At 42.5% G+C, this 25,853-nt stretch overlaps 1 protein-coding gene across 2 annotated transcripts in view; it reads left to right on the forward strand.

Moving 5' to 3' along the window:
* The window catches only part of TTC34 (tetratricopeptide repeat domain 34), a 210,248-nt gene extending 184,624 nt beyond the window's left edge, over window positions 1–25,624 (forward strand). The window contains exons 8-9 of one of the 2 annotated variants that reach the window (XM_077250436.1): window positions 13,498–13,577; window positions 22,152–22,274. In XM_077250436.1, coding sequence (XP_077106551.1) covers window positions 13,498–13,545 — 48 coding nt within the window. In that variant the 3' untranslated portion in view covers window positions 13,546–13,577; window positions 22,152–22,274. Of the gene's footprint in view, window positions 1–13,497; window positions 13,578–22,151 lie in introns of both variants that reach the window. The other variant, XM_077250435.1, reaches the window with a different exon arrangement.
* The last annotated feature ends 229 nt before the right edge of the window (window positions 25,625–25,853 follow it).

Genomic DNA, 25,853 nt, shown 5'->3' on the forward strand with positions numbered 1-25,853 from the left:
GTGATACGTGGCACTGAAATACGTGGCACTGAAACACGTGGCACTGAAATACGTGGCACTGAAATACGTGGCACTGAAATACGTGGCACTGAAATACGTGGCACTATGACTGTCAGAAAATGTTCATTAAACGGTTAGGGGTGAGGTTAGGGGTAGAGTTAGGGTTAGGGTTTGGATCCCTTTATCACCTTGATGGTGGTGGGTGGCTTTTCAGTGTGTTTTCTGGTTTTTTTTCGATAAAAATGCATGCGTTTTTAACGCAAACAAACGCATGTGCTTAAAAACACCAAGAAAATACTGCAGGTTGTATTTCTGAAAATTAACGCATGCAGAAAAAAACCGCATGCGTTTGAAAACGCGACCAAACGTGTACAAAAAAACCGCATGCGTTTTCAATGTTAAATATAGGGAAAAAACGCATGCGTTTTTTTGTGCAAAAAACGCTGCAGACAAAAACGCAAGTGTGAAACCAGCGACGCTTTTTATAGCAAAAAAGTTTTTGCGTCTCCACATTTTGAGACCTATAATTTTTCCACATTTTTCTCCACAGAGTCATGTGAGGTCTTGTTTTTTGCGGGACGAGTTGACGTTTTTATTGGTAACATTTTCGGACACGTGACCATTTTTGATCGCTTTTTATTCCGATTTTTGTGAGGCAGAATGACCAAAAACCAGCAATTCCTGAATTTCTTTTGGGAGAGGCGTTTATACCGTTCCGCGTTTGGTAAAATTGTTAAAGCAGTTTTATTCTTCGGGTTAGTACGATTACAGCGATATCTCATTTATATCATTTTTTTATGTTTTGGCGCTTTTATACGATAAAAACTATTTTATAGAAAAAATAATTATTTTGGTATCGCTTTATTCTCAGGACTATAACTTTTTTATTTTTTTGCTGATGATGCTGTATGGCGGCTTGTTTTTTGCGGGACAAGATGACGTTTTCAGCGGTACCATGGATATTTATATCAGTCTTTTTGATCGCGTGTTATTCCACTTTTTGTTCGGCGGTATGGTAATAAAGCGTTGTTTTTTGCCTCGTTTTTTTTTTTTTTTCTTACGGTGTTTACTGAAGGGGTTAACTAGTGGGGCAGTTTTATAGGTGGGGTCGTTACGGACGCGGCGATACTAAATATGTGTACTTTTATTGTTTTTTTTTTTATTTAGATAAAGAAATGTATTTATGGGAATAATATTTTTTTTTTTTTTTCATTATTTTGGAATATTTTTTTTTTTTTTTTTTTACACATTTGGAAATTTTTTTTTTTACTTTTTTACTTTGCCCCAGGGGGGGACAATACAGATCGGTGATCTGCCAGTTTGCATAGCACTCTGACAGATCACCGATCTGAGAGAAGTGCAGGCTGCTTCACAGTGCCTGCTCTGAGCAGGCTTCTGTGAAGCCACCTCCCTCCCTGCAGGACCCGGATCCGCGGCCATCTTGGATCCGGGTCTGGAGCAGGCAGGGAGGGAGGTAAGACCCTCGCAGCAACGCGATCACATCGCGTTGCTGCGGGGGGCTCAGGGAAGCCCGCAGGGAGCCCCCTCCCTGCGCGATGCTTCCCTGCACCGCCGGCACATCGCGATCATGTTTGATCGCGGTGTGCCGGGGGTTAATGTGCCGGGGGCGGTCCGTGACCGCTCCTGGCACATAGTGCCGGATGTCAGCTGCGATAGGCAGCTGACACCCGGCCGCGATCGGCCGCGCTCCCCCCGTGAGCGCGGCCGATCGCGCTGGACGTACTATTCCGTCCTTGGGAAGTAGGGCCCACCCCACATGGACGGAATAGTACGTCCAATGGCAGAAAGGGGTTAATATCAGAGAGAACAAATGACCGCCATACACAACACAATCCACTATACCAAGACCAATAATACCACATACAAGAAGAAATACCACCACACCATGACAAGACCACATAGTGACCGAATAATTCTACATACAAGGGACAAATACCACCACACCATGACCAGATCACATATTACCACCACATAGTGACCGAATAATATGACATATTAGGGCAGCACGGTTCAGAGGTTAGCACTGCAGCCTTGCAGCACTGGGGTCCTGGGTTCAAATCCCACCAAGGACAACATCTGCAAGGAGTTTGTATTTTCTCCCTGTGTTTGCGTAGGTTTCCTCTAGGTACTCTGGTTTCCTCCCACATTTACAAAAACATACTGCTAGGGAATCTATATTGTGAGCCCCATCGGGGACAGTGGCAATAATGTCTGTAAAGCACTGTGAAATTAATAGCGCTATATAAATGAGTAAAACTAAATAAAAATAAATATCACCAGCATATAGGGACCAAACGATACCACATACAAGGAGAAATACTGCCATGCCATGGGAGGTGGAGCCGCATATTCATCACTGTAATGAGCGGTACCACGTGACCGCTCACACTGGACAAGCTGCCAGCGCTGAGAGGAAGCATCGCGGGAGCTGGGTGAGTATTTTAATGCAAGCGGGCGGGCACACAGGGGGTGGGAGGCGGGAGGTGACCAGGAACTTTATTTTAAACATAAAAAAACCTTGATTTTTAATTCCTTCTCTCCAGCGAACGCTGCTGGGGAGAAGGAATGAATGCTGGCTTCAGCACCACACACAGTTTCTTCTGCGGCGGTACGTGCACACGGAGGAGAGTGCACACTGTTCTCCGTGTGCACGTGTGCGGGACGCTTTGCGGACCATGCTGCCAGAGAAACGTAGACATGTCTCCGTGTTTTGCACACGGACACACGGTCCGCGAAAAATCACTGACATGTGAAGAGACACATTGATTTTAATGTGTCTACGTGTGTCAGTGTCTCCTGTACGTGAGGAAACTGTCACTACACGTACCGGAGCCACTGACGTGTGACTGTATCATGGGAGCCCACTCCTCCAAACAGTATCAGGAGGAGCGGGGGGCTCCTCCACACAGTATTATGGGACCCCCCGCTCCTCCTCACAGTATTATGGGACCCCGCTCCTCCATGCATTATTATGCATCCCCGCTCCTCCACACAGTATTATGGGACCCCGTTCATCCACGCTGTATTATGCCCCTGCCTGCTCCTCCATACAGTATTATGGGACCCCGCTCTCCTCCATACAGTATTATGCATCACCGCTCCTCCATACAATATTATGGGACCCCACTCCTCCACACAGTATTATGCCCCCCCGCACAGTATTATGCCCCCCAGCTCCTCCATACTGTATTATGCCCCCCGCACAGTATTATGCCCACTGCACAGTTTTATGCATCCCCGCTCCTCCATACAGTAGTATGGGACCCCACTCCTCCATACAGTATTACGCCCCCCGCTCCACACAGTATTATGCCCCCCACTCCTCCACATAGTATTTTGCCACCCTGCTCCTCCATACAGTATTATGGGCCCCCCACTCCTCCATACAGTATCATGGGAGCCCACTCCTCCACACAGTATCATGGGACCCTGCTCCCCCATACAGTATTATGTCCCCTCGCTTGTCCACACAGTATCATGGGCCCCCCACTCTTCCACATAGTATTATGGGACGCCGCTCCTCCACACAGTATTATGCCCCCCGCTCCTCCACACAGTATTATGCCCTCTGCTCCTCCACACAGTATTATGGGACGTCGCTCCTCCACACAGTATTATGCCCCAAGCACAGTATTATGCTCCCCCAACTCCTCCATACTGTATTATGCCCCCCGCACAGTATTATGCCCCCCAGCTCCTCTATACTGTATTATGCCCCTGCACAGTATTATGCCCCCGCACAGTATTATGCCCCCCAGCTCCTCCATACAGTATTATGCCCCCTCGCACAGTATTATGCCCCCCAGCTCCTCCATACAGTATTATGGGACCCCCCTGCTCCTCCACACAGTATTATGCCCCCCACACAGTATTATGCCCTCCAGCTCTTCCATACAGTATTATGCCCCCCAGCTCCTCCATACAGTATTATGGGACCCCTCCGCTCCTCCATACATTACTACGGGCCCCATACATTAAAAAAGGGTAAAATCCTCACCTCTCCCATTCCCTCCGCAGGTCTGGTGCACTCAGCATTTCCCCGGCTCTGCAACTCTCAGGACAGAGAGGCTGAGCACGCAGTGATGATGTCATCGTACCCTCTGCCTTGAGACGTCGCAGAGTCAGAGGGCGCTGAAGACACTGCAGCTGCTGCCGGAACAAGGAGAGGTGAGTATTAGAAGGGGGGCCCGATGTCAGCGCTGGCACTGGGGGGGGGCTGGTTGTGGCGGTAGTTGGCACTGCCTGAGGATTTAAAGGGCCCGCATCCCTTTTTTTTCCTTCCTCCTCCTTTTCTGTAGGGTGGGACTCACCGGGCATTTCACCGGTGTCCCAGTGGGCCAGTCCGACCCTGTCCACGATAGGTGAGGAACTACGTCTCTACAACCCGACACACGTTTCACCTCTCTTCAAATAAAACATGAAGGGTGTATGATTGTACCAAGATAATTAATGAAATCAGTGAGTTTTGTTTGTCCTATGCACTGCTTATTACGTTCTAATTACTATGTATTCTTTTGGCATGAAGCACCTTTTCCTTTGTTTTTTGTATTGTGTTGTATTATGTTACTGGACTAAAAATGACTTACATTTTATACAAAATTCTTCTATTGTTCGCTTCTTTGGTAATGGGATGCATGTTACCTGGGTCATAACTTATGGTGAATTGTAGCCCTCATAGGTGTTAAAGTATATAGACAAGTGTTATGTTAGGGTACCGTCACACAGTGGCATTTTTATCGCTACGACGGCACGATTCGTGACGTTCTAGCGATATAGTTACGATCTCGCAGTGTCTGACACGCAGCAGCGATCAGGGACCCTGCTGAGAATCGTACGTCATAGCAGATCGTTTGAAACTTTCTTTCGTCGCTGGATCTCCCGCTGTCATCGCTGGATCGTTGTGTGTGACAGCGATCCAGCGATGTGTTCGCTTGTAACCAGGGTAATCATCGGGTTACTAAGCGCAGGGCCGCGCTTAGTAACCTGATGTTTACCGTGGTTACCAGCGTAAAAGTAAAAAAAAACCAAACCGTACATACTCACCATCTGATGTCCGTCAGGTCCCTTGCCGTCTGCTTCCCGCTCTGACTGTCTGCCGGCCGGAAAGTGAGAGCAGAGCACAGCAGTGACGTCACCGCTGTGCTCTGCTCTCACTGTACGGCCGGATCTCAGTCAGAGCAGGAAGCAGACGGCAAGGGACCTGACGGACATCAGATGGTGAGTATGTACGGTTTGTTTTTTTCTACTTTTACGCTGGTAACCACGGTAAACATCGGGTTACTAAGCGCGGCCCTGCGCTTAGTAACCCGATGTTTACCCTGGTTTCCAGCGAACCTCGGCATCGTTGGTCGCTGGAGAGCTGACTGTGTGACAGCTCCCCAGCGACCACACAACCACTTACCAACGATCACGGCCAGGTCGTATCGCTGGTCGTGATCGTTGGTAAATCGTTATGTGAGACGGTACCCTTAATGAATCTGTATGTACATACTCTACTGACATTGAGCTGCGTCTCACAGCATGGTGGGATCAGTTATGGTGTTCCATCTAGTCACAGCAATGTAAATGTCCTAGTGATACAACCTTCAGTGGAAGTAAACAACAGCACACAACCTGACATCTTTGAAATCTGTGTTTTAACCTATACCTCATGCTGTGCTGAGATTACGTAGCAAAAACTTGCTGAGAGATTCCCTTTAAAGGGAACCTGTCACCCCCCCAGGCGTTTGAAACTAAAAGAGCCACCATGTGCAGCAGCAATGCTACATTCTGACAAGGTGGCTCTTTTAGTTATTGGTGCTTAAACTGCAGAAATAATCCATTTTGTTATTAGTCCCAAATACCTTTCTTCAGTCCTGGAGGCAGGCCTTTCCTCCCCTGCTGCAGATGCCACACAGCCGTCACTCAAGTCTTCTTGGCGCCTGGCGCCGCCTCCTCAGCGCTGTTTTGAAATCAGCCGGCGCCTGCGCTCTTTTCTCCTGCCTTGGGCAGGCGCAGTGAGCGCTGCCCGTCTGTCCTCATATGCAGTCTAGCGGACTGCGCCTGTGCGGCCGCCCTGCCTGTGAATCCCAGCCCCGCAATGTGAATAAATCAGAAGACACTGCGGGGCTGGGATTCACAGGCAGGGCGGCCACACAGGCGCAGTCAGCTAGACTTCATATGAGGACAGACGGGCAGTGCTCACTGCGCCTGCACCAGGCAGGAAAAAAGAGCGCAGGTGCCGGCTGATTTCAAAACCGTGCTGAGGAGGCGGCGCCCGGCACCAAGAAGATTTCAGTGACAGCTGTGTGGCGTCTGCAGCAGGAGGAAAAGGCCTGCCTCCTTGACTGAAGAAAGGTATTTGGGACTAATTACAAAACGGATTATTTCTGCAGTTACAGCACCAATAACTAAAAGAGCCACCTTGTCAGAATGCAGCATTACTGCTGCACAAGGTGGCTCTTTTAGATTCAAACGCCTGGGGTGGGGTGATCCCTTTAACTAGAGCACCCATTATACTATGCAGCACTTGAAGATTTTGAAGAATCAAGTACTAAACAGTAAAATCGATTAGATAGATAGAAAATATAAAAAACAGTGGCACAACTTTTTGCTTTCTTTAAATTTTGGAGTGCTGCCAATTTTTTCTATTTTATTGGCATGCGGACTTGATTGAAGTCCTTGGATCTGCACCTTTTTCTAGTATGAGGGCGAGGCGGCTACAGTTTTTCATTTTTTAGATAAGATAGATAGACAGTCCGATCAATATGTTCACTAAAGACCTCATATTTGTAAGTATAGTATTGCAGTAATGGAAATTTCTATGCAAATAATGTTTCTGCATATTTTAGCACTTGAGCAATAAAGCTGGGTTGACAGATACAAGTGCTTCCCACTAAATTAGAATATCAACAAAAAGTTAATTTATTTTGGTTCTTCGATGCAAAAAGTGAATCTCATATATTATATAGAGTCATTACAAACAGAGTGATCTTTTTCAAGTGTTTATTTCTGTTAGTGTTGATGATTATGGCTTACAGCCAATGAAAACCCAAAAGTCGTTATCTCAGTATATTAGAATACTTTATAACACCAGCTTAAAAAAATTATTTAAAATCTAAAATGTTGGCCTACTGAAATGTAGATTCAGTAAATGCACTCAATACTTGGTCAGGGCTCCTTTTGCATCAATTACTGCATCAATGCGGCATGGCATGGAGGCGATCAGCCAGTGGCACCGCTGAGGTATTATGAAAGCCCAGGTTGCTTTGATAGGAGCCTTCAGCTTGACGGCATTGTTGGGTCTGGTGTCTCTCATCTTCCTCTTGACAAAACCCTATGGGGTTAAGGTCAGGCAAGTTTGCTGGCCAATGGAGCACAGTGATACTGTTGTTTATAAACTAGGTATTGGTATTTTTGGCAGTGTGGACAGGTGCCAAGTCCTGCTGGAGAATGAAATGTCCATCTCTAAAAAGCTTGACTGCAGAGGGAAGCATGAAGTGCTCTAAAATTTCCTGGTAGATGGTTGCGCTGACTTTGATCTTGATAAAAAAAACAGTGGACCTATACCACTAGGTGACATGGCTCCCCAAACCATTACTGATTGTGAAATTTCACACTAGACCTCAAGCAGCTTGGATTGTCTGTCTCTCCACTCTTCCTCCAGACTCTGGGACCTTGATTCCCAAATGAAATGCAAAATTTACTTTCATCTGGAAACAACACCTTGGACCACTGAGCAACAGTCCACGTTTTTGGCATTATCTATTGGTCATAAGTGGCTTGACACAAGGAACGTGACACCTGCAGCCGATGTACTAGATATGTACTAGATATGTCTGTGTGTGGTGGCTCTTGAAGCAATGACTCCAGCAGCAGTCCACTCCCTGTGAATCTCACCCAAATTTTTGAATGGCCTTTTTTTAATAATCCATTCAAGGCTGCGGTTGTCCCGGTTGCTTGTGTACCTTTTTCTACCACACTTTTTCCTTCCACTCAACTTTCCATTAATATGCTTGGATACAGCACTCTGTGAACAGCCAGCTTCTTTAATAATGATCTTTTGAGGCTTACCCTCCTTGTGGAGTGTGTCAGTGGCTGCCTTCTGGACATCTGTCAAGTCAGCTGTCTTCCCCATGATTGTGGAGCTACTGAAACAGACTAAGGGACCTTTTTAAACTCTTAGGAAGCCTTTGCAGGTATTTTTGTTAATTATTCTATTTTACTGAGATAATGACTTTTGAGTTGTCATTGGCCATAAGCCATAATCATCAACATTAACAGAAATAAACACATGAAATAGAGCACTGTTTGTAACGACTCTATATGATAAATGAGTTTCACTTTTTGTATTGAAGAACTGAAATAAATCAACTTTTTGATGATATTCTAAATTAGTGAGAAGCACTTATAGATAGACAGACAAACATGAGGGAGATAAGAACAGGTTACCCCTGTGGTAGATTGTGAGAAAAACAGAGCCTTATGGAAAAAGTGTTTTTAATTATAAGGGTGCCACTGTTTTTGTGCTTCTTTATCACGTATTTTTGTATTATTACGACCTATTGTGAAAACCCCTCTATCACATCTCCAAAAGTGACAAAGTGAAGACGTTTTCTCACATCTGCAGATATTCCTAATGCCCCCAAAATGTCTCACAGGTGTGCAGGCATCCTGTTCTTCCCTGCAGTGTCTCATTGTGTGGGAGTTTTTCCTGTAGATCTATAGCAATATCCATTTAAGGTAGCAGTATGCACTGAAAGTAAACTACTTTTTCCTATGTATCCTTGCTGGACTTTATTTTTGCAATTTATTGGATTCAAATATTTCTATTTCAAGAATAAATTTTTCGGGTGTTTTAATTTCTCTGGGATTTTAGAGAGTGTGAGACCGAATTGAACTTGCTGTGCTAGTTGCTGATTTTTGTAAATGAACAGAAAAATGTTTAGAATTGAGAGTCCTCAGTGGTTGATACCTTTTTATGGCTAATTGAAATGAAAAGATGGTAACAAATTGCAAGCTTTCAAGACTACTCAGGTCTCTTCATCAGGCACAGACTAAAGCAAATTCTGAAGAATCACATATTTATACACAACACAGCACAGAACTGTCATTATGGGAGAGTGATAAGTGATAAACAGTTATGTCTATAAATATTGGAAAGTTCCTAGATTAGGAATGAATGTTTTGTTGTCCTCTGATTGGGGTCTGGTTCTGTTGTGATGACCCCACATAGTCAATAGTGCAAATTCCTTAATTGATGTAAAAAGACATAAATCCATGCGCCACATTCATTCCTGCACTAAGTGTGTCAAAGGTCACCATAAGTTTATACTCCCAGATTCTCCTGTCTCTCTGAGATTTGAAGCTACCTTTCAATACAAGTAATTTCAGGTCCATGGAGCTATGATCAGGCATACAAAAATGTTTTGCCACAGGTAGATCCATTCTTTTTTCTTTTATTGTATAGCGGTGAGAATTTATCCTTGTTCTCAGTTTTTGCCCTGTCTCCCCAACATACAGACCCCAGTTGGACATTTAGTACAAATAATTAAGTACACCACATTAGATGTGATGCAGCTGAAGGTACCTGGTATCTTGTAGTCCTGATGTGAATTTGGGATCTTTATCTTGTCTGTGGTCATTATAAATGGATAGGTTTTACATTTTTTCTGGTTGCAAGGAAAGGTTCCTGCAGCTGTTGGAGAGGACAGGGAGCTTCTGACATTGATGTTTCTTATATTTGGGGGCTGCCTAAAAACACAGAATTGGGGGGGTCTGGAAAAATGCATTGTAAGCGAGCATCTTTTTGTAGTAAATGTTGTTATTTCCGTGCAGCTCCCTTTAGCACCTCCAGATTTGGATTGTAGGTAACTACTAGAGGTACCCGGTTATATTCTTCTTTAACTTTGTAATGTAGCAGGTGATTCCTTGATATTCTGGTGGCTCTTGTGATCTGGTTTTCAATTGTTCTTGGATGGTAGCCCTGATTCAAAAAGGTCTTTCTGAGGTGACCAAGGTGTTCATCCCTATTCATGGGGTTGGAACATATACGACTGTATCTGATGGCTTGGCTGTAGACAATAGAGTTTTTTATGTGTTTTGCATGGAAACTCCCATTTAAGGTATATTGGACGGTCGATTGGCTTCTGATACAGGGATGTCTCTATTTTTTTGTTCTGCAGCTTAATGATGGTGTCCAAAAAGTTAATTTCAGTACAGGAGTAGTTGAGTGTCAAGTTGATGGTGGGATGAAATTGATTAAACTGTTCATGGAATGCCTTTAGCTGTGGCTCAGACTCCGTCCAGATGATTAAAATGTCATCAATGTAGCGGTAGTAGGCCAGAGGCCCGATGGGACATGAGGACAAAAAGTTGCTTTCAAGCTTGGCCATGAAAAGATTTGCATATTGTGGAGCCATTTTACTTCCCATTGCTGTGCCAGTCTCCTGTAGATAGATCTTGTTGTCAAATTCAATGTAATTGTGGGTGAGGATGAATTGAAGTTTCACCACAGAATCCGCATCAGTCCCTGTGTTTTCCAGAAAGAATTTGCAGTCATTTAATCCATCCTGGTTTGGGATATTGGAGTACAAAGATTCCACATCCATGGTGGCCAGGATGGTTCCTTCTGGTAGAGGACCTATTGCTGATAGTTTATTAATTACTCCTAGTCTAGGAACTTTGCAATATTTATGGACACAGCTGCTTATCACTTATCACTCTCCCATAATAACAGTTCTGTGCTGTGATGTGTATAAATATGTGATTCTTCAGAATTTGCTTTAGTCTGTGCCTGATGAAGAGACTTGAGTAGTCTCGAAAGCTTGCAATTTGTTACCATCTTTTCAGTTAGCCATTAAAAGGTATCAACCACTGAGGACTCTCAATTCTAAATATTTTTCTATCTACTGGCTAACACGGTACCAAGATATATATCTTTCCTGTATGTAAATGAACAGATATTCCAAATGCTCCATAGACATCTCTATTGGTGCACAGGTCAGCCAAACACTCATGATGTGTGTCCAGTGTCCACAAATACCAGATACTTTCTGAAATAGAGACAGACCGCAGAAGGAAAACATCACTTCTTCAGTGCGGTCTAACAGTGGCATCCCGATTTATGAGTGTGGAGTCATCCACAACCCCCTGCCCTTATGGAAACATTGTGGGATGTGTGGAAATCTGTTTGCTGAACACTTTGTGGTTTTTCTTTAACCCAGCTAAGCAGATTTGGTGAGTTTTAGAAATGAGATGAGTGTAAATATGTTCTATTCTTTCCATGCAAAACAAGTTAATACAGAAGATGAGAAACAAAATCAGTAACCACAACATTCCAACACCATCCTTTATTAGGATTAGAAGATCTTCTTCCTATCTAAAGAAAAGGTCATTAGGACCATTAAGGTAGTTCACTCTTTTTGATATTTGGATCTTTTCAACAAATCTCAAAATATATTCATGAACTTCATAAGAACAAAGGACTTGCAGAACTGGTATCTTTTTTCTTCACGAATTGTTTTGCAGTCTCAAAATTCATACAGTGATGCGTCTGGGCTTCAATGCAAAATCTGAAGAAACCCCTAATCTATCATGTGTCATTTATATTATTGAAACCTTTTTATATGGTGGCGGGGTCTCTCTGCACCCTCTATAATCACTCCTTTTTAGTTTGTTCTATATATGTTCTTTAAACAGTTGGTCATGCTGAAGAAAAGCTTATGGAAAAATGGCCCTAGGATCTAAACTTTGAAGAGACCCAAGTAAACAAGATAGACAAAAGACAAATGCATGTTTAGACTTGGTTATGTTATAACGATCTTCAACCCCTATAATTATTTGGCCACAGTCATATTCTCAATTACTAGGGAGGAAATAGGGAATGTGTTGGTGCACTACTAGGCAAATTTTCCCATGAGGTCCCCTAGAATGATTGAGTAGCCCTTTCAGTTGTAGTGATGGCTGCAGCATGGGTTGTTGTCACCTATATTTCCCTGTACAATATATAACTATGAAATAACAGAATAAAATGCCAAATACAGGATGACTCTTGGACACATTTTTAGTGTTTTGTTTTCGAAAGGAAATGAAGGTGAGAAAAGACAGAAAAAAAAAGACTTTTCGTGTTTTGGAGCCGTGTTCTAGAACTGAACGGTTGACCTGTTCAGCTGTTTATGATTCATGATCCAAAACCTCCTGCGACCCTTGTACTTTTTCTGCACAGTCCTCTGGAGTTTCATAAAAGAGGTTATTTACAACCCCCCTCTACACTTCTGCTTCATGCAGCTGTGCTCCGTGATTTGCTTTCCTGTTTTCATTATTATGTCATAGATGTAACGCTTGCAAAATGAGAATCTTTGTTGCTATTCTGATACTTGATTTTATTAACATATGTTTATTAGGGTGAGTATCATGTGTCTGTCGGGAGCATTTCACACATCACCTAAACAGTCCATTGCTCAAGACAGTGGTGAGATCATAGAGGCGTAAATCTGTTCACGGGTCCAAGTCAAGGGTCACATTCATCAAACTATTAATATCCTTTGGGAGAAAAGAAGAAGCAAAAATTAAGATTTTTCTAAGATTGGACAACTCTTTTAACTCCTTTCCGACATCGGATGTCATGGTACGCCCACGTCGGACTCCCCTGTTTCATGTGCCCGGAAAGGTACGGGCTCATCGCTGGACCCCTCACCTTTCTGAGCACCTGACAGCTGATCTATACAGCTGACATGTTCTTGCAACAGCCGCGGATGGAATCGCGATCCACCTTTGGCTGTTAACTAGTTAAATGCCACTGTCAATCTCTGACAGAGGTATTTAACTCGCGCTTACTGGCAGTGCATCATAAATCCTGCCCATCGGTGACTCCGTCACATGATCGCGGGTCACCAATGGGTCGGCATGATAACCAGAGGTATGAAGCAGACCTCTATGGTTGTTATTGCCAGATTGCTATGAGCACTGCCCAGTGGTCGGCGTTCATAGCAACTGAGCATTTCTGCTACACACAGGCAATCTGATCATCATATTTGTGTAGCAGAGGCAAAGTACTGCAGCTTCTAGTCTCCCATTAATACTATTGAAGCAGGCAAAAATTTTAAAAAAAGTTTTTAAAAATATTAAAAAAATATAAAATTGCAAATCACCCCCCTTCACCCCATTCAAAATAATACAATAAAAATCTATACACATATTTGGTATCGCCCTGTTCAGAATCACCCAATCTATAAATATAAAAAAATAACTAACCCGATTGCTAAACGGCGTAATGAGAAAAAAAAGTCAAAACACCAGAATTATGTATTTTTTGGTCCCCGTATCATTGCATTAAAATGCTATCAGGGGCAATCAAAAGATTGTATCTACACCAAAATAATATTAAAAAAAACATCAGCTCGGCTCACAAAAAATAAGCACTCACCCAACCCCAGATCATGAAAAATGGAGATGCTACAGGTCTCAGAAAATGATGCTTTTTTTATTTTTTAACAGACTTTGGAATTTATGTGGAAAGAACCTAGACATGTTTGGTGTCTATGAACTCGTAATGACCTGGAGAATCATAATGGCAGGTCAGTTTTAACATTTAGTGAACATGATAAAAAAAAAAACAACTGTGGAATTACACATTTTTTGCAATTTCACCACACTTGGAGGATTTTTTTCCCATTATCCAGTACACAATGTTATGGGAAGAAGGGGAGCAAAAAACGAAAATGCAAAACCTGAAATACCCCTGGTCGCTAAGGGGTAAAGAAAGAGGGTAGTGGAGATATATGCAAAACAGGGAGATGGGTAGTTGCACTGAACTGCTCAGTCATATCAATGGCTGCCCAGATTGCCTGTGCTTGGTTTGAACAGTTATTTTGTGGTGACACGATTCCCTTTAAGTATAGAAAGACTTAACAGAACTATGTGAATATGGACTAATGGTTAAGAGTGTAATCACTAAATAGTCCCCTATTGTGTCAATCATTGGCTAAACTGAAGCATGAAGCATACTACAGATAACGTCCTGCCAGATGCCTCCTTTTCATGATTTCTGCTCAAAATGTTACATATTTGTTAAGCTCCCTCATATACAATGGACGAACAACAGCTGAATCCACTGATATCAATGGGTTCAGCTGACTCATACAGGAAGGTGATCGTTGTGCCCTGCACAGATGTCTGCTGGCTCAGAGCAGTCACAGACCGCTCTTTCCGGCAATTCTGTGGTTTCCTGTGATGTCAGGTCAACAGATTTCTGAACTTCTCTGATGTCTGGGTGTGACTGCCGATGTCATGCTGATTGACAGCTCCCCACTGCCTAACTGTGGGAAGTTGGCTGTCAATCAGCATGATGTCTGCAGTCACGCTAAATTGACAGTGCAGATTGGAAGAGGAAGAGCTGCTCTATTGATGTGAAGAGGTAGTGGTCTCTAATCACTCTGATCCAGTACCAGGCAGAACAGGAAGAACAAGAGCAACTATTTGCCTGTTACTTCTCAGCCCTATGAAAAAAAAATAGTTCCACATAAACCCTTTAATTTTTTTTAATTACCTGAATTCAGTTAGTACCTCATCCAATGTCTTTATATAGCATATTTGAGTGTTTCATGCTGTTTAGTGCTCTTGCCTCTACAAACAAGAGGGTTATTGTACAGATACTATGCAGCCCCATTGTACTGCTGTATAGTAGCCTACTTTTTTTAAATACTACTATTTCTTATTATTTCTTAAAAAACTTTGTATTTAATCCCAAACGATAGGCAGTGTTTATAAAATATGCAATAGATTTTACAAATGGAACAAACTACACAGCATATACAGATACATAAAATACAATGGATAAAACAAAAGAAGCTAACTATACGGATCATAGTTATGATTCGGCCTAGTGAAGGAGTGCACTTCATTTGAAGAACGTCCATTGGACGGAAATAATGTATACATCCAAGTGTATGTCTCTTATCAGGAGCATAGATCATAATGTGCCTTGATATTTTATCAGCACTTGAGTTGCACCCACACAGCCCCCTTGATGACCTCATGTGGACCATGTTCTGGGATGTCCTCAACCCTTCTGGGTTTTATGTACCGTAATTCCCAACTTAAGTGATAACTTCACCCCTGATGATCACAGAAGTTCAAAATCGTCACCATATTTTTTATCGGGATTTGACCTTGCCCAAAGATCAAACATGACATGGCTGTTGTCTGTTATCTGGCCACTATGGATTTGGGGCTTATAATCAGGTGTTACGGTTATGAAAAAACATGCATCTTCTTCCCTGATTAGCTCTGAAGCTGAAAATGTATGTCCCTATTGAATCTATACGGACTCCCATATTTCTAACGTCCTTTTGGAGACATACATCTAGGTCAATGTATGGCATTTACCTCTCAGGAAACAGCAGTGCCACCTGAATTCAAGATGCATTTCCCGTGGACAATGTCCCTTCCATTTTGCTATCTATGTGTAAACTCAAGTACCTGTGTTCCAACTCTCTGAAAAGACCTTTTCCTGTCTTAAGTATTTGTCCAATCTTTATTTAACAATAAACATCCTCATTCAGTCACCTGTGCACTACTGGGGTCTTTCACTTCAAAAAGGAGCAGCCTGTATTTTAAATAAGGTTACTAGTTCAAACTATACCCAACATCCTACTCCTTTATGTTAATTGTGCTAGTCTGAGTCTAGGAGATTCAGACTGTCAGCTATTTGCTTCCTCACTAGTAATCTCAGTTAGAGGAAAAGAGGGAGGGGTGAGTGCCCCCTTCATTAGGGGCTTAGAGATTTCAATATATATCTGTGAAATGGAGCGTCTTAAATGTTTCAGGAGGGTTGACAAGTATTGTATGTTTAAAGGGAATATGTCAGCAGATTTTCACCCCCAAAACTATATATATGCACTTGGTGCTTTAAGAAACAAGTCCAGCAATACCTTTACATGGCCATTCCCTTCCTCCATTACTGAGAAATCAGCTTTTGAATGGATATGTAAATGAGGCAGAAGATGATCTGAAACCTTTGTCACTCCAGTTCTATTCAAGGGCCCAGCATCACATCCTCCTCCTTTACTGTGTAACTTCAAGCAAAGGAACTATCAATCAAGCAGGAGGAGGTAGAGTGAGGCGGGTCTATTGCAGGAGTGACTGGGGCTTGGGAAGAGCTTCAGAGAGCACTTTAGCCTCATTTGCATATCCATTCAAACACTGATTTCTTAGTTAAGGCTAATCAGACTGGCCATGTAAAGGTATTACTGGATTTGTCTTTAAAACAGTGACATGCACAAATAAATAGTTTGGGAGGCTGAAATCCTGCTGACAGATTTTCTTAAAAGGCCTGTCCAGTTTATACTCGCCATAAAATACAAAACATAATTACATAGAACTTAACATGGAAACCATTCTGCACAGCCTCGTTATTTCTGCTTGTTAATTTGCACTCTCTGGCCGGCGAGTGCTTGATCTGTCATTGAATACAAGACACAATTCAGTCGCATGATCCTGTTAATATTAAGTAGGCAAAACGCTGAACTGCTCTGCTTGTTAACTTGACCCCACTTAATGGCTGACAGCTGGAGAGCATGTTCGCATCAGAAAATATGTTTCTAGGAAATCCATTAAAAGACAAGTGAGACGTATTAACAACACTTATAGGTCATAAGCTGCTTTTCTTAAGTGCGAGTATCTATGGAGGCGCACACTCTCACAGACAAGGTATAGAGTCAAACACAAAGTATGAAAATAGTATTTTATTGGCACTGTATTGACTCCGGGAAGCAGAGAACTAGCAGCCCCCAAGTACCACGCACCATTTATGATACTGATGTCCACTTATCTTATAGAGGTACCTATGGGCCCCCTCAGGCCCAAATGCCTAGGTGTGACTGGTTCCTCCTCCATCCATATCTACTCCTCTGATGTAAAATGCTTTGAAAAGTCCCAAAACTTTTGCGCTAAAATGTGACTTTTCAAAGCATTTTACACCAGTTTAGAGCACAGCGTGGCAAATTCAGCAAACGTGTTGCTGTTTGATATGCCACATATACTAATCCAGTCATTGACTGGAGAACCATTTCTAGCAAGGCGCATAACACAGAGAAGATGCACTGAAATCATTAAAGAAGCCCTCTGATCAAGGTTTTTATCCTATTAATATATTGCAATCTTCATATTATACAGCACTGTGTACTGACAATTGCTCGTTTTGTCTTTCTACCCAGTTAATTCTTCTCTTTTCCATTAGGTCTATGACATCACATGATTCAAAACAGACTAGTTGAATCCTTCTAAGCTCTATGTAGAAACCGGAAACCTCCTTCCCTTGCATGAGTCATCATCTAAACTACAATTCTACCTCACTGCATAGTCCTTGGCAGCCCAGCTCTACCACCTCTTCAACTCCTGACCCAGATGCTCTGCTCCTCTCCCTTCCAGGGACTTTCAAGTGATGGTAGAATTGTAATTCTAATGATGACTCATGGAGGGAAAAGAGACGTTCTGTTTCTACATGGAGGTTAGAAGGAATCAGTTAGTCTGTTTTAATCGCATGATGTCATAGACCTAATGGAAAAGAGAAGCATTATCTGGGCAGGAAGGAACATGAGCAATTGTAACTGCCATATATGATGACTAAAGTATATAAAAGGGATAAACATTTTGATGGGGGGTGTTTCTTTAAAAAAAATCGGTGCATCATACTCTTGCAAGCCCTTCATGAGGACAGGCATGCCCTGCCACAGTCTCAATGAATCGGCCCCTGAATGCCTTCATATAGAATCAGAGACAGGGAGGTACAATAAGTACCTATAGAATTCTATAGATGCTGTATAATGTGTCAGTATCACACAGATCTGACATGCACATGAGCCCTACAAGGAGTAGTGCAATTATTACATTCATATAAAAAAAACAAGTTTACTTTCTCAATTATTGACTTTCCAGCCATGAATCAATAACCTTCTTTTCTACATTTACACTTTGTTCTTTTTAAACAAAATGCCTGCCATCTTCATCATCTCAAGCCTTTGTTTCACAATGTGCTTTAATGGAAATTTTTATTAAATTAACTTTGCAAAATGTAGAATGGACTTTTAATGTGCTTGAGTGGGTAAACAAAAAATAATCTTATCTAGATAGGAAATGGTTTCTGTACATGCACTTGTGCAATCATGGACTGTGTGACAAGCACTTACTACTCGTAGGGCTTTTAGAAGCTAAATTGATGTTCGACAGGTATACAGCGGCTGGCTTTCTTCTTTTCTGTATTTCTTTTTTAGGTTTGGGAAAATAAAAAAGAACAGATAAGTGATGGTAGAACCTGAAGTGAACTTTTAGGTCTATCTTAATACAATTTAAACATTGGGGTAAAAAAAAAAAGCTACAGTGTCACATGTTGACCGCTAGAGGTGCTGTAGAGAAAAGGCCAAACAAATGAATTATTTTGTTTTTCCTTCCATGTCTTGTGTTTTGTTTAATATTTTAATACTCTCTTGCTGATGTTCCATTTATCTTCTGCTTCAGGCGAAACTCTTTCCCTTATGCCGAATAAATAAGACCCCCACAGACCTGACATATTCCACCCCACAGACCTGACATATTAAGGAGTCACCTTTTTTAACTGTATTGAATATTATTTACTCTGATTAGTTTGTTACTCTACTTAATACACAGTCACCTTCCTGTATTAAAGGTTTTAGTAATATGAGTCTATGGGCAATATATAGGGTGCAGGGCCGGACTGGAACTAAAATTCAGCCCTGGCATTTGAAGTTACACAGGCCCACTTGTCACATGGTGACTGTATAATATCTTTGTACACTTGTAGGTTACAAGAAGTGAGGGGAGTGTAACACGACTATAGCCCCCATAGAATGTAACGCAGCACAGCTCCCATAGAATGTAACGTAGCACGGCCCCCATAGAATGTAACGCAGCAAAGCCCCCATAGAATGTAACACAGCACAGCCCCCATAGAATGTAACGCAGCACAGCCCCCATAGAATGTAACGCAGCACAGCTCCCATAGAATGTAACGCAGCACGGCCCCCATAGAATGTAACGCAGCAAAGCCCCCATAGAATGTAACGCAGCACAGCCCCCATAGAATGTAACGCAGCACAGCCCCCATAGAATGTAACGCAGCACAGCTCCCATAGAATGTAACGCAGCACAGCCACCATAGAATGTAACACAGCCAGCCCCCATAGAATGTAACGCAGCCAGCCCCAATAGAATGAAATGCAGCCAGCCCCCATAGAATGTAATGCAGGCAACCCCCATAGAATGTAATGCAGCCAGCCCCCATAGAATGTAAAGCAGCACAGCCCCATAGAATGTAATGCAGCACAGCCCCAATAGAACGTAATACAGCCACCAATAGCCCCACAATCCAGTTATCACTCATTGGTCTCAGCAGCTGCAGTCTGCCCGCCCGACACACAGCAGGTACGCGATGATATGACATCATCACGCACCCGCAGTGTCAGAGGCAGAGCGGGGAATGATGGGAGAGGGAGCGACAGCAGACACTCTCTCCTCCATCATTGCATTCAACTGTACTGGCGTCATAGACGCCAGTATAGTTGAATGCGGCGGCGCTGGCTGGGGGGAGTCAGCGGGGAAAGTCAGTGCTGGCGAGCGGCCCACTACTGCCACAGGCCCTTTGCCAGAAATGCCTGATGGCCAGTCCGACCCTGATAGGATGGCACATAGACTGACCTATATTTGAGAATGGCAGAAATGTTGTATGTTGCTAGAAATTTATGGTAAAAAGATCCAACATTTTTTGGGAAAAATGTTTTGTTGCCACCTTATCTGCTTTTTAAGTTTCTCTGCAGTGCTAGCATATTTCTTTAAATGCTCTGTGTATTTTAACCCTGCTTGTAGGGGCTGTATCATAAAAGACATTTATGACACATCCCATCTGTTAAAAAAGATGACATCACTATTATAAATACTATTAAGGACTAGGACCTTCCATTTAGGGTCTTTTCACACTGCATTCAGGCACACCCATTCAGTGGCTCTCTCGAGGCTTACATCCAGACTTCCCACAAAACTGGATTTGGACGTGGCCATATACTATAATGGTTCCAACAGAACGCACGTGCGCTCTGTCATGCATCATTTTCAGGTGTGCATGCCTACTGCAGAAGGACACCCAGAAGCAGTCAACTATGTCTTGAATGTCCACCTCCAGTAGGCTATCATGCACATTGTAGGACAGACTAAGTGCAACACAAAGGGATAAGGGGAAGGGGGACCAACACTAGGGAAACGAGGAGTGGAGACCCCCTTGGCAGATCTAACTTCTTATGGGTTTTTTTTTCTTGTTGTTAGCGTTAGGACCGGCAATATGTGAGGACTCTTGACGTGGGTTGCCGGCTTAAGTATTGTGGCCATAATACCAACTAATACCTTACATACATTGTTATGTTTTAGGACACGTCATTTTTTCAGGGTGCAGCTGGGCCCTAGATGGCTCTGTATACTGTGGCCTCTGTTCACACAGGATGCATGATAGCAATGGCTGGCCCGCTATATGGCGTTACTAATAGGCCTGAGCCATATGCTTTGTATTTCTGTGTGAACATGCCACATACAGATCATTTTTGCGCAGGTGTGCCAGGCGGCCAAATCCTGATTGTAGGCTGGCTTGCAGTATTGGTATTATTGCACCTGTGCATTTGTCATCCACCATCTTAACTTGGGTCCGCTGCACTTTGGTTAGTGTAATTGGTTGGAGGCCTCAGACAGGTAAGCATCTCTGCCTGTGTAATGGTTTTTTGTCCAGATCTAACTTCACCCTGTCTTCCCTAAGAGACCCTAATAGGTTCCGCCCCTATCGCCAAGCAGGATACCTAGTCCCCTGTCAGACCCTAGCGGTAAGCCCTGCTTAGGGAAGGAAGGGGTGAATGCTGGTCGAACCCCACTAACACTTACACAGCTAGGATACACAAAACAAGGTGAACACTTAGCTTGAGTAGCCTCAGAGAGAAACACAGTGGTCCTTCAAACTCCAAAGAGAACGCTAGCCGGCTGCTGCAGCTCCAAGCCTCAATAGGGAAGGGCAAATGGAAAATAACACTGTACTGTAAACAATCAGATCCATGTGACACCATTAAGGCCAGGGGAAGTGGCCATTAGTCTGCAGGGCCAACTGCTGAGACCTTCTGCAGCCACATACAGTGCGACTGTTTGCAGCCTCTGACACACCAGTGGCAGTGGCATACATGCCTGAAACTGATGCACGACAGGGTGCCTGTTCAATCTGTCGGCACTATTAGAGTATATGGCCCCATAGGCACATACACCCGAAACCCATTTTGCATGGAGTTCGGACATCAGCCCCGACAGAGCCACTGAATACAGTGAGAAAGCACTGTCTCTGTTGCCACTTCTCGCATTTTTCCTTGCACCCAGTATAGGGCTTTACACAGCAGGGGGCGATAATGTGGTAAGGAGAAATTTTCTTCAAGGGTAGGAAGAATATGCACGACATATTACTAAACATACACAAAGTATTGACATTGCTGAACGTTTTAGGCAATATAGTTACCTTCTACTCAGGACTCTTATTTCCATTTTGGAGCACATTGTAAATGATCACAATTCAAATGAATGAGCCCCATGTAATACATTTAATAATATCAGCTCGATACGGATTCCAACTTTAGATCTGCACCCATCTCCCATTCCAGCTGGTGTCCAATCGGAAAGAAGATGGCGCAAGCAGGCTTGGATTTTCCCACAGGAGAATAGGTGAATCTCCCGGTAGGCCTCTGTGCAGGAGTGTAATATTTGTATACAGCTGAATAGTGGGTCCCCAGACTCAGCGTTACTGGTGGGCACTTGGCACCGCAGTCCAACGATAGGTGCACAGGACAGCGCTCTCCATTCATTACGATGGGAGTTCAGAACAGACAAAAGTATTTGCTCAGCTTTCACATTGGCCGAAAATGCATATCTGCTGGGCTACACTGCCTTCAAATGCCTTCACTGTGTCTTAAATACCATATCTGCCCAGTTAACTTCCTTTCAAAGCCTAGTGGTATCCCAGCCATGCAACAGTCCTAAATGGCAAATTTTTCAGATTAAGTTTAAAAAATGTCGATCTCAAGAAATTGACTTTTTTATTTCAATTTTTTGCTTTCTAGGTGGCAGGACAAGAAGGAACCTTGCTTGCCCAGGAAAAGGATCATGACAAGGCTCTAAATTATTTGACCCTAGCTATCCTAGCCAGCAATAATAACCCCAAATACCTCCGCCAGCGTGCTGCCTGCCTTCTTCATTTAGGAGACTACCACAACGCAGTCACAGACATGGACAAGGCCATCCAGAGGCACGGAGCTAATGAACTGAGGACACAAGTGGAGGACTTCTGCTGTAAGGGACACCTACTGTTACTGCAGGGAGAGGATGAAGATACCTGCAGGCAGTACATGAAGGCTCTGAGTCTGGACAGTTCATTCGCCTTGTCGGCCATTAGCATTTCCCCAGGGAAGCCTCGGTTGGCAGAAATATTTTGTCGCGTATCACATAAATATCATGAGCAGAAGATTTTGGAGGAGTCATGGAAAGTGACTGAATGTGGATTGTTAATAGATGAAACCAATCAGGAGATGAGGAAACTCAAAGCCAAAATTAAAAGAGACGCGTCAGGATGTATTGTTCATTAGTGAAAAGGTATAACAATTACAACTCAAGATGTATGGAGAAATTCTCTAATGATATTGTCTATAGGGGCAGTAGTGTGCAATGGTGTAAGAAATATGTTCAATGTGGTTGGTAAGGCCAATATAACCTATAAATTGGTTTGATAACCAACTCATTCCTCCAAAAAACATGAGTGGTCACCAGCTGTAGAAATGTAGAGTTAGTGGTTATACCCAGGCCCTGGTAGTAAGGGGAACTCAAAGGCTCCTCTTATAACAAAACATGACCTCACCATTGTAAATGCGAACAAGGCCCCAAGGCTTTAAGTCCTGCCTCTGGTTGTCATTTCGGAAACTTCTCAGCAGGGGGCAATGATGAGCAAAGGAGAAATCTTCCATGGTGGGGAGAATATGCAAGACATGTAACTATGCATATGGAAAGTCAATAAATATCTCTATGATTCATTTTGGAGCATGTCAAAAATGGTCACAATTCAAATAAATGAGCCCCATATAATACATTTAGTGATATCAGATTATTGCCAGGGTGGCTTCCAGTTGAGACCACCCTAATAAAGCAGATCTGGCAGCAAAATATATAATATTAACTTCATGCATAATTAAAAAGATATCTTTGACCTCATGAGACTGGCAAATTTAATTTTAAAATCCATATTGGGAATGGCTGTAAATCTTAATATTGAAAAGCCATGCAGTACAGTAAGAGACCTCAAGTGTATTGAGTCTTGACTCAGCCTGACTGACAGCTGCAGCTTTTACTGGGCAGTGTGAGATTTCAGCAGGGAGGAGGGACACTGAGGAGCTGTCAGTCGTTAACTTTTTAAAGTTTTTTAAAGGATTATATGGACATTCTGAAGTATATTTTCAAAGCAAGTACAGAAGCCTAATGGAGTCCAAGAGATGTATTTAATAATACATGCAGCTTGGGTTGTAAAATCTGGCAACAGCTGCTTTAACTTGCTCAGATGTTGACTGTTCCTAATAAAACGTTCAAGTAAAAGTCACAAAGTTTGTTGAGACTCCAACTAACAGCTAAGCTAAAGATGACTTAATGCAAGACAGTTAGGGTTAATTGGGGTTAATCTGTGTATGGCTTCCCACCATAGTTTCCTGACATGTTACTGATAGAAGATTATTTTATAAATGCCTGGTCGATAAATCTGTGGCCCTATTTCCCTTTTAAACAATGAGAGACAGCTTTTAAGCTGTTTTCACATGGAAATCCAAGTGAGAAGAATTCATTGTAAATGTACACTTACGTTTCCTAAATCAAGTATATCTACAGTTGAAACCAGAAGTTTCCATACACTATATAAAAAGACACATCTGTATGTTTTTCTCAACATCTGACATGAAATCAGAATAAACCTTTCCCGTTTTAGGTCAATTAGAATTACCATAATTATTAATATTTGCCAAATGCCAGAATATGGAGAGAGAAAGAATGTTGTAAGGCATTTTCATTACTTACTGCAAAATCAAAAGTTTACATACACTAAGATTACTATGTCTTTAAACAATTCTGGACTGCCCATATGATGATGTCATGTGTTTGGAAGCTTCTGATAGTTTTTTTTTTTGCAACATCTGAGTTAATTGAAGGCATACCTGTGGATGTATTTTAATGCACACCTGAAACACACTGCTTCTTTGTGTAACATCATAGGAAAGTCTCAACAAATCAGCCAAGGTATCAGGAAGAGAAGCATCATGTTGTGGGGTTGTTTGCTGCAGGAGGGACTGGTGCACTTCACAAAATAGATGATATCATGAGAAAAGTAGATTATGTGGCTATACTGAAGCAACACCTCAGGACATCAGCCAGGAAGTTAAAGCTTAGGCAGAAATGGGTCTTCCAAATAGACAATGACCCCAAGCTTACTGCCAAAATAGTAACAAAGTGGCTTAAGGATAACAAAGTCAATATTTTGGAGCGGCCATCACAAAGCCCTGATCTCAATCCTATTGAAAATGTATGGGCAAAGCTGAAAGGGCCGGTGCGAGCAAGGCGACCTACACACCTGGATCAGTTACACCAGTTTTGTCAGGAGGAATGGGCCCAAATTCTGACCAACTATTGGGAGAAGCTTGTGGAAGGAGATCCCAAATGTCTGACCCAAGTCATTCAGTTTAAGAGCAATGGTACCAAATACTAATGAAATGTATGTAAACATTTGACTTTGCAGTAAGTAATAAAAATTCCTTAAAACATTTTCTCTCTCTCATTATTCTGGCATTTGGCAAATATTAACCCCAAGGGTGGTTAATGACCGGGCCAATTTTTACAATTCTGACCACTGTCCCTTTATGAGATTATAACTCTGGAACGCTTCAACGGATCCTGATGATCCTGACAATGTTTTCTTGTGACATATTGTACTTCATGATAGTGGTAAAATTTCTTCAATAAGACTTGCGTTTATTTGTGAAAAAAATGAAAATTTGGCAAAAATTTTGAAAATTTTGCAATTTTCCAACTTTGAATTTTTATACCCTTAAATCACAGAGATATGTCACACAAAATACTTAATAAGTAACATTTCCCACAAGTCTAATTTACATCAGCACAATTTTGGAACCAAATTTTTTTTTAGGGAGTTATAAGGGTTAAAAGTTGACTAGCAATTTCTCATTTATACAACACCATTTTTTTTAGGGACCACATCTCATTTGAAGTCATTTTGAGGGGTCTACATGATAGAAAATAACCAAGTGTGACACCATTCTAAAAACTACACCCCTCAAGGTGCTCAAAACCACATTCAAGAAGTTCCACAGGAATTTTTGGAATGTTTAAATAAAAATAAACATTTAACTTTTTTCCACACAAAATTTAATTCAGCTCCAATTTGATTTATTTTACCAAGGGTAACAGGAGAAATTGGACCCCAAAAGCTGTTGTACAATTTGTCCTGATTATGCCAATACCCCATATGTGGGGGTAAACCACTGTTTGGGGCACATGGCAGAGCTCGGAAGGGAAGGAGCGCTATTTGACTTTTCAATGCAAAATTGACTGGAATTTAGATGGGACGCCATGTTGCGTTTGGAGAGCCCCTGATGTGCCTAAACATTGAAACCCCCCACAAGTGACACCATTTCAGAAAATAGACCCCCCAAGGAACTTATCTAGATGTGTTGTGAGAACTTTGAACCCCCAAGTGTTTCACTACAGTTTATAAC

The sequence above is a fragment of the Ranitomeya variabilis genome, chromosome 4 (assembly GCF_051348905.1).
Source record: "Ranitomeya variabilis isolate aRanVar5 chromosome 4, aRanVar5.hap1, whole genome shotgun sequence".
NCBI lineage: Eukaryota > Metazoa > Chordata > Amphibia > Anura > Dendrobatidae > Ranitomeya > Ranitomeya variabilis.